This window comes from Solanum tuberosum, unplaced genomic scaffold, assembly GCF_000226075.1.
Source record: "Solanum tuberosum cultivar DM 1-3 516 R44 unplaced genomic scaffold, SolTub_3.0 scf00272, whole genome shotgun sequence".
In the NCBI taxonomy this organism is placed as follows: Eukaryota; Viridiplantae; Streptophyta; class Magnoliopsida; order Solanales; family Solanaceae; genus Solanum; species Solanum tuberosum.
In genome coordinates, this window is record NW_006239194.1 from 721,346 (window position 1) to 731,915 (window position 10,570).

At 36.9% G+C, this 10,570-nt stretch overlaps 1 protein-coding gene across 3 annotated transcripts in view; it reads right to left on the reverse strand.

Moving 5' to 3' along the window:
- LOC102590144 (N-alpha-acetyltransferase 35, NatC auxiliary subunit) overlaps nt 1-10,570 on the reverse strand; it is a 41,435-nt gene that overhangs the window by 17,783 nt on the left and 13,082 nt on the right. For all 3 annotated transcript variants that reach the window (XM_015313876.1, XM_006358256.2, XM_015313877.1), the window contains exons 5-6: nt 8,647-8,797; nt 6,029-6,108 (exon numbers count right to left, since the gene is read on the reverse strand). In XM_015313876.1, the coding sequence (XP_015169362.1) occupies nt 6,029-6,108; nt 8,647-8,797 (231 nt within the window). The remainder of the gene's footprint in view (nt 1-6,028; nt 6,109-8,646; nt 8,798-10,570) is intronic.

Genomic DNA, 10,570 nt, shown 5'->3' on the forward strand with positions numbered 1-10,570 from the left:
CCAAAGCATTCTTCTCTTCAGAACTCAAACTGCCCAGGCCCTCAAAAGAAGCAGTAGGCCTCCATGGTTCGTTTTCAGAGTATAACTCTTGGTAGAAGTCAAGAATTACCTCTTTCACCTGCTCTTTTCCTTCAATGAGGTCATCTCCTACCTGCAATCTGTCAATGTGGTTGTATCTCCTGTGGGAGTTGGCTATTCTTTGAAAGTATTTTGTATTCCTATCCCCCTCTTTTAACCATAGACACCGCGATTTTTGTCTCCAAGAGGTTTCCTCTGCCTTTGCTAATTGTTGAATCTCTAGTTGTAATTGCAATATTTTGTTCTTTTCAACTTGAGACCGGACCCTTCCTTCAGTTGCTTGTTCAGTCAGCAGAAGATCATCCATGGCTTTACTGATTCTGGAATTTAGCTTACCAAAGACCTCCTTGTTCCAGGTAACAAGGTCTTTCTTCAAAAAATTTAATTTCTGGGAGAGTATAAAGTCTGGAGAGCCATTTACTATATAACCTTGCCACCATTTTTTGACCATATCATGACAACCTTCATGCTGCAGCCAGGGGCGAATTTATGTACTAATTTTGGGTCATCCGAACCCGTGGTCATCCGACTAAATTCGATATATTACTTCTATAATTATTAAAGAATATATTAAATTAAAACTTGTTGAACCCGTTCTCAAAATGGCTGGATGGTTCACTGGTACTACTGCAAGTTTTCAACTCACAGGTCGCAGGTTCGATCCCAGGCAGCCCCAATACGCTTCAATTTATTTTTATTAACTAAAAACACATTTTTCATTAAAAAAAAAAAGAAGCTAAATTCTGAAAGCAATTTAGAATGTATTGTTATTATTATTATTATTTTAATTTTTTTGATCTTATCTTTAAAGCAATAGTGCACCCGTTTTCTTAAAATCCTGGATTCGCCTCTGGGTGCAGCCACATGTTCTCGAATTTGAAGTAGGAAGGATCAGAAGTCCAATCGCCACTCTCTAGGGCTAAGGGACTGTGGTCGGAGAGAACCCTTGGTAGGGCCACCTGCTTCACAACTCCTAAGAATTCATTCCATTCAGTGGAAATTAAGAACCTATCAATTCTGGAAGCCTGCAGAAAGTCCTCTCCCCTTGTCCATGTATAAGTTGCACCATGCAAGGGGAGATCAATAAGACCCATGTCTTGAATAAATTCAGAGAAGTCCTTCATGTCCTGGGATCTCCTTATACAATTGTGCCTCTCATGTTCATATCTACATACATTAAAGTCACCACCTATGACCCAACATCCATCCCAAATGCCTCTGACAGCAGCCAACTCATCCCATAGGTCAAGCCTTTCTGGAGTTGAGTGAGGTCCATACACCCCAGAGAAACAGAATCTGAAGTCCACCTGCAAACCCTCCCACATGGCAGAAAGAGTATGCTGCCCTTGGTAAGAGTCTAAGCATTTCCATTGTCTTTTGTCCCACAAAATAATAATGCCACCCCTGGTACCACTTGCTTTCAATTCAACCCATTCGACCCATCTTGATCCCCAAATATGTCTTGCTATTGCCACAGAACAACACTCTGTTTTTGTTTCCTGTAAACACAAGATGTCAGGCTTCCATTTTTGAATAAGTAGCTTGATGGTGCTTCTTTTGCTTATATCATTAAGCCCCCTTATATTCCAACTGATAATTTTTGCTTTCATTCCGAGAAAGCCTTGTGGAACTTGCCCCTACTTGACCCTTCTCCATTCTCATAATTAATTGTGCACTGCAACTTCTTTGCCACAATCTCACCCTTTTCCTTTGATCTTTTCTTCTGTTGCTCTTTCCCCTTTGATTTCTGCAACTGTAACTTCCTCTTTTGTTCCATTCGCAGTATCATATCGAAGATTTCGTGCTCAAACCCCACTGAATTGACCCCAAAGGCTTTACAAGCTTTAGTCATCACTATCTTGGTCCAATGAGAGGTTTCGATAACTGTCGGGTGTGAAATAACCTATTCCTCCAAGCTGTCACCGGACCAGGGTAGTGACAAAGTGTCGCTACTAATTGGGGAAGAGAAACCTGAATCTTGAGAACACCCAATAGAGAAAACATAGTGGATAGGAGGAAGAGAGAGAAGAGATAGAGGTCGCATGCATTCGGCTTCGTCGTCTGCGTCTCCCTCCCACTCATCAAGAGAATCAGTTTGCGTTAGGGAAGACAACAATGGCTTTTGAGACAACTTAGCATTCGACTGTCGTTCCGTAGCAAGTTTCTTTTCAGTTTTCACCAGAATACCATTCCATATCTCCATTGTTTTGTGTTTGCTACCAAGGGGCATGCCTAGATATATGGTAGGCAAATGCTCCACTCTGCATCCCACTATATTTGCTAGTTGTTGGATCTGAGGGACCTCATTTACAGGAAAGAGACTACTTTTCCCCAGTTTACTTTCAACCCTGAAACTGCTTCAAACAAAACCAAAATAACTCTGATGTAGCTAATTTGTTCTGCTGTAGGTTCACAAAAGAGGATAATGTCATCTGCATAGAGCATATGACATACTTCTTTTTCTTCCCCCACTCTATCTCCGACCTGAAAGCCTCTAATCCATCTGTTTTGTGTTGCAATCCCCATCATACTATCAAAGCCTTCCAATGCCAAAATGAATAAGAAAGGAGAGAGAGGATCACCCTGTCTCAGCCCTCTTTCTGATTCGAAAAAGCCCACAGGATCCCATTCACAAGGACAGAAAACTTAACTGTTTTTATACATACCTCAATCCACTTCATCCATTTGCTACCAAATCCCATTTGTGTGAGAGTATTCAGAAGGAAAGACCAATTCACGTGGTCATAGGCTTTCTGAATATCCAATTTGCACATTAGGCCAGGGGAACCTCCTTTCATTCTTGAGTCAATGAATTCACTAGCAATAAGTGTTGCATCCATGATTTGCCTCCCCTTTACAAAAGCCATTTGATGTTTGTTGATCAATTTCGACACCACCTTTTTTAGCCTTTCAACCAACAATCTAGCAATGATCTTGCAGACTCCCCCACCAGGCTGATTGGCCTAAAATCCTTCAACTCTGATGCTCCAGATTTCTTTGGGATTAAAGCAATAAAAGTTGCATTAAAGCTCTTCTCAAAAGTCTGATTAGAATGAAAAAATTGAATTGTATTGGTGATGTCTTCCTTCAACAAAGCCCAGAAAGTCTGGAAGAACACCATTGGATAGCCATCAGGACACGGGGCTTTCTCCATTGCACACAAGTTCAAACATTCCCTTATCTCTTCTTCCTCAAAAGGTCTCTGCAGCCATACTTTTTTCTTCTTCAGTGATCATTGTAGCCTCCTGCAGTCTCAACTCCGGTCTCCATTGTTCTGCTGCCTCCTTGTATAGGTTTTTATAGAAATTATGCACGGCCTCTTTGATCACAACCTGATACTTAGTAACAGCTCCATCCACTTCCAATTGGTCTATATAGTTGAATCTTTTATGAGAAGTTGCAATTTTGTGAAAAAATCGTGTGTTCTTGTCACCTTGTTTTAGCCATTGGATTCTTGATCTTTGCTTCCAAGCTAATTCTTCCTTCCTTGCCACATCTTCAAACTCCATGCCCAGATGTGTCTTTTGTAGCAGTTCATCATCTGTAAGGGGCCTTTGTTCCTGAATTGTTTCCCAATTAGAAATTTGATTGAGAATATCTTCCTTCCTTTGTTTCCAGTTCCCCTTGTTATTTTTGCTCCATTCCTTAAGCTTCACTTTCAACATTTTTAACTTTTCAGCCAAAATATAACCTGGTCTGCCAGTCACACTAAATGACTCCCAACCAATCTTTCACCTTCTCTTTGAAACCCTCCACCTCTAACCACCATGTCTCAAATTTAAAATAAGACTTTCTCCACCCTTCATCTCCACAGGACAACACAATAGGATTATGATCTGAAGCAATTTTGGGAAGACTGCTCTGAGTTATCTGAGTAAAATTCTCTCCCCACTCTGCACAAAATAGAAATCTGTCAGTTCTAGAAGCACAAATATGATCTTCTCCCTTTCTCCAGGTGAAAGAGCCTCCACATAAAGGAGGATCAACCATCTCCATTTCTTCAATCCAGGATGAGAATTCTGTCATAGCACCGGTTAGTCTGTGACAATTTGTTCTCTCTTATGGATATCTAGTGACATTGAAGTCACCACACACTACCCAAGACCCATTAATGTTATGCTTCAGCTCTAACAGTTCTTGCAATAGCACTCTCCTATTTATTCTGCTGCAGTCTGCATATACTGCACTGAGATGCCAACTGAAATCATCATTTACTCCTGAAAACTTTCCAGTTATGCTTTGGTTTCCATTCAGAAACAACTCCCCCCTCCAGATTCTCCTATCCCATAGTATTAAGATCCCTCCACTACTCCATTGAGCCTCCTTCATTAACACCCCCATCCATCTGTTACTCCAAATGCTTTGTAAAATATTATCTATTGATCCCTCTAATTTTGCCTCAACAAGAACTAGAACATCAGCCTCCCATTGCTTTAATAATTTTCTCACTATCCCCCTATTGCTCTCTCCATTTAACCCCCTTACATTCCAAGACAGAATTTTAACACTCATTATTGCTTGAGAGTTAGAATTCTCCCACTGGATCTTGGCTCTCCATACTTGAAATTCACATCGAAGAATAAATTTCCGATTTCTTTCGGGACTATGTTGTTCTCCTTAGTGACTTTCTGACTTTCCCCCAGCCCATTTTCCTTCTCCCTCTGATCAAGTTTCATCAATAGAGCATGTGCTTCCTTCCTACACCCCTTAAGATCAACTCCAAACAGCTGGCTCAAATTTAACATGTTCGCTTGAACCCATTCAGTTGCATTTGCTTCCATATCTTCGTCTTGTGAACTGATGTCAATCTGGAGTGGAACTGGATTTGACTCTGCGTACATGATTTCCAAAGTGTCTGAAAAATCCGTCTCCTCCTCTCTCTGTTTTTGACTTTCGATAACCTCGTCAATTATCAGAATCTCCCCATGATTTTGTTTTTCTAACCGTTCCTTGTCTGCTTTTTTTTTCCGCCTGCGCCTACCTTCTTCCTCTCCCCTCATGCCAAGTTCAACCTCCTTATTCCCATCAAAATTAACAAAATTACTTACCTCCAAGTTCTTCTGCTCTCTAATGGCTTCAGTGAAAGGTTCTGTGAATGGCATTTTAACCTCTATTGGGCTTGAATGAATAGCCTCAGAGAGAGTGACTGAAGGTTGTGTTGTATTTAGATTAATGGGCTTCCCAGAAGTGAGCCCAATAGAGTTTAGCCCATCAGTAATTAAATCCCTTTCCATTCTTAAATTTGTACCACATGTAAAGTCACTGGGTCCCGCATGTGGGTCCTGCAAATTCAAAAAACACTCATACCCAGTCACATGCCTACTGCTGCCAGCTATTCCTTTCCCTTTTCTGGATATATTGATATCTGATATATTTTCCCCTTCTGCAGATCGTGTAGGTACCCAACATGGTTCTATCCTTATTAAACCAATCAAATGACCCCTTCCAGTTATTTCACTAATAGGAACTCATATCTTTTAAAGCTTTAATCTAACAATCTGATACTAAACAGTTAACATTCTTTTGACAAACTAAACAGTTAACATTCTAATAATCATTTATATGGTTCATATGGACCCAAGGAAGCTTGAAAAATCTTGGGCTTGGGTTACTTGTTTCCTTTTTGATATATGGGCATCAGTTACGTCCTAATTTATCTTCTTTTGAACAAAGGTTACTGAATTGCAAGCCAAAATCAGAAATCCCATCATCAGCTTTGATGATGGCATACAAAGGTAGAGGCCAAAATCAATCGGAGGGAGAGAGAATGCAGAAGAAAAGACAGAGAGAGCCATGAAACCTGGTCAACAAGTAAAACATCTCTACATCCTCAAGATGATTATCAATCTCTAGCTTAATAGAGTGAAATGAAACATAGATTTTAGTTAAGAAAAGTGGCGGCAAGACCTATATAACAGAATTTTATTGAAATGACAACACAGAGTAAGACCTTACGAAAACGTAATCGGCATAACAAAGATTTGCAGAATCCTTCCTCCAAATCAGGGTTATTTTGTAATGGTTCTATATCTGCACAAAAGATAAGCAACACATAAGAACGTATGGTGGTCGATGGGATAAGCATAGTTGAAGTTTCACTAAGCTCCTGCAGTTTTCTCCATGAGAATGAAACTCTCTGACCACATCATGCTTTTAAAACTTACAATTTTCAGAAAATATGAAGTGTTTTTTTCCTTAATAGAAAAGGGCTTGTTCATGAGAAATAAAGAGTGTTAGATATTAGAGGACCGGACTTAAACTAATACAAGGATAAAAATCCAAACAAATAGAAGACCCAGAATAGTTCTTAACAGTTATGATTCTGGCAAAAAAAGAAATTTGATAAGGTAAGTGGTATTAATAACAGCATCAAGAAGATGCAAGAATTAGATTCTGGCAAAATTATATTATCAGAAATCCTCATGAACCAAAGTTTTCATGGTATTGAAAAGATCTTGATTAGAATAGCAGTATTATGCATTCTTACCCAAAAGATGCACCGCATGTCCATAGCTAATGTCAGCATTACAACCTTTTTGAAGGCTCAAAGTCTACCCTTGTTGTATTTATGGGGAAATATTTCACTATGTTAAACTTAAAGAGCTAGGAAAGCTCAGCTTTATCAGTTACTAGTAAATGGGCCCACGCTGCGCGCGGTTAGAACATTCTTCTTTAAAATTTATTAGAATAGAACTTTTCTTGTATTTTGATGTTATAGTATTTTTATGTAAATCTGTTTTTAAGAGTATAGAGGTTATTCAATTGTAGTTTACCATTTGTTTTATTAAAAGAAAAGGCAAAATTACAAATCATAACACTATTTTCACTTAGTTTACATAATTTCATTTTATAAATTCATTAATTTGCTTTTGAAATTTTACAATGGTTAGTTATTTTATCATCTATATGCATGGTTACGTAGTGTCTTTAATTAGAGAGTCAAATAAATATTTTTCTCAATTTTCTTCTTTGCAAATTTCGTTAGTATAACACTATCAATTACTTTCAAAATATTAAATATTTTTTTTTTAAAAAAAAAGTTTTAAAAAACTAATGTGTTTATCAAGAGCAAAGATTCCATAATCATTTGATATACCAATAAGTAATATGTAGTCATTATGTGTTTTAAAATTAAAATGCAATCTTCCAAAATCCAAATTTCATATGTAATATAGTTATGATAGTGTTTTGGAAATGAAGTTGTGCACAGACAAAACATTAAGGATCCTTGAAAAGGATGAAAGAGAAGTAAGGGATAATGGGAAAAAACTTCAAAAAAGTACTTTGGTGTGAGAGAATAGTCATCATTGTGTATCATATAATTGTATAACAATAACTTTACAGAAACATAAATAATAAAGTTTAAAATATGTACTCGAAAACAACAATTAATATCATAAGCATAAATTAATGACGGAAAAAAAAAAACCAGGATCTGTAACAATAAAATGAAACAAAAAGGAAAAATCGAGCCCGCTGAATACACGATGTCTCCTTAAGAAAATCATTCCCCTCTAGTACCCGAGGTTTAAAGAAATAGATCCTCTCAGGATGAAACGATTTTATTCACCAATGTAATGATACAAAAACAATAGTGTTAGTGAGCCACTAAACAGGATCAAAGTACACAAGTATTTAATTGTGCAGAAGAAGAAGTATTAGTTCAGAATTAAATATTTAATTGTGCAGAAGAAGAAGTAGTTCAGAATTTTCATTGTTTTAAAATGAGAGGAAACCCCTCTATTTATAGACAACAAAGGTAGTGTGAAAAAATGCTTGTTGTGCCTTACCGGAAAGGTCACAACTCTTTGGAAAAGTCACAACTCTTCGGAAAGTTCACAACCTTACATAAAAGTCGCAACTCTGGTTTTGCACAATATAATACACCTGGAAGACAAAGTTTGAAGGCTACCTCATTGTAATAAAAAAAATTTAAATCAGGTAGCATTACCTCGTTGTAATAAATTTAAAATAAAAGTTGCACAAGTGACAGCACAAACCTTGCCAAAAGGGCAAATACAGCTTCACTCAAAAAGACAAACTTCAACACTCTGTACTTTATAGCAAGGGAAATATTTCATGATCAATAATAACACAATGCCTTCAGTTTGCAAGCTTTTTCCTGGTGATTATAGCATTAGGATACCAATAGGAGACATGACAGAGCTCTTCTCTCTCAAATGATTTTAGGCATTATGATGTTAAATACAAAGTAACAACTCAGACTTCCAAAGGTAAAAACAGTGGTGAAATTTTTGGAACAATTTCTATTTTCCTGAAGTCAGCAGTAAGATTAGAATTGAAGTTTGTCTGCCAAGCCAACAACAACCCAGTGTAGTCCCACAAAGTGCGGTCTGGGAAGGGTAGAGTGTACAGATGCAATATTTCTTCCAACTTTTAGATAAGGCAAAAAGTAATATAATTCTTCCTTTAGCATCAAAAAAGTGGGAAAACACAAAGGACAAAATGTTATGCACTATCTAGTATCTATCAGTAGCAGAAAGCATAGTTTTTTTACGTCTAAATTCTTTTATATCTAAGGTTGCTCTCACCATGCACAATGACTACCTTCTGTAACTCTCTTCTTAGACAATGTAGCTTTACAAGCCCGTAATTGACGAGCAATTGTTTCTTCGACTGCATGTAGCATTGTCAAACATTTGTCATCTCCATCTACCTTTAGAGGAAGGCCATGTGTCATAGTGAAGAGATCTTCCTCCTGACAGAAAGATAACAAGAAAACAATGATAATCGACAACAAAAACAAAATCTGGGCACTTACTTAAAGAACATAACTGAGTGCTTTTAGTAGAAAGGAATATTCTTATTAGAATGAGGACCAAATATCCTTAAACATAAGACAAGCAACTTCAACATAATTGCAGATCAACAAAGTGATATTAAGAAATTGACCTACTTCATAACGTCGCATAAAAGAAAGGAGGACAACGCCTTCCTATCACTTTGAATAATGCTACATTTTTTGAGATTGGTTCTATTTCTTTAAATCAGTACATGGGTGAAACAGTCACCAATCTCAAAAAATGTAGCATTATTCAAAGTGATAGAAAGGCGCTGTCTCCCTTTCTTTTATGCGATGTTATGAAGCAGGTCAATTTCTTAATATCCCTTTGTTGATCTGCAATTATGTTGAATAATGCTACATTTTTTATATTCTACTCTAAGTGTTCACTGTCCCCACACAGAGAGATAATGTTTATAGCAATCAGATTAAGATGAGGAAAGATGGGATTCTTGACGTGAGTTGTGGCAAAGGTGAAAGCCCTTTTGTTGTTTGATTGCATCTCCAAAAACATTTGGAACTTTGGTTGAAAATGGGGACAAGAATACAAAGTCCGATCTGGCCGGAAGTCCAGCCGAGAGTGGTCTTGCATGAGATGAAGAAGACAATGGACAAGGACCATAGGACAATAGATGGGAAAGGGGCAAAAATCAGTGATTTAATTGCTGATAAGGAGCAGGCTGAACACGTGGGATTTAGGTCAAAATTAACGGTAATCTTTTAAAACACTGGTTGAGATTGTTGTTTTAACACGATTTTGTTTTTACTATTGATCCATATACATACATACTCATGGTGTATATTTATCACATTTTCCTCTAGGCTATTGAGAAGAATGTTCGTCTGGACCACATGCATTTGAGGCAGAGATCCAAATGTTCACCAACACCACATTCATTTCATGCTTTTTAGACTATATCGATACTAAATTTGTATTGTTAAATTCATCATTGAGATGCCTTCTAACCAAAAGTTATTTTGCCATCATCCACCATGACGAACTTGAAGCTTAGATAATCTACAATTTGTTGGTTTGGTAGAGCCATATTTTTTGAAAAAGAAAATGCAACAAATTAACTTCAAAAGAGAGAGCTATAATACTTTGTGAATTATCAAGTGAAGAAAATTAAATCGCCAAGGTAGGGTTAACATATCGGCCAATAGCTTTAACTTAGAAGCTATTTTGGAATTTTTCGCTTAAATAAATTCGCGAGTATTAAATAAATTTTATTGGAAAAAATAATTTCACAAATTTCGCATAAATTGATATTAGAAAAGGAAATTAAATATCAAAAATGAAAAAAAAAATTGTCCAAAAAAATTATGAATCAATTATTTGACTAAATTGAAATCCGAGTAACTATAACGATGATAGACTCTATTATCAACTCTTTAGAACTAGAAGAAATGATTTTTTTCTTTATAAATAAGCACATAAATTTTCATTTTCCTCATCAATGAAATTACATTTTTCACCATTTTCCAATTCACATTTTACCTTATCTTTAAAGTTCATTCTTTAAAGAATGAATGTGATCTGCTTACAGGAGACAAAGCTTGAAGGAAATAGTGGGGAGGAAATTAAACAAGTGTGGGGAAAAAGAGGGGTCAAATATGGGGAACTGCAGGCTAGTGGCCCTAGGGGAGGCATTTTAATGATGTGGGACAACAATGTTTGGGAAGGGGAAG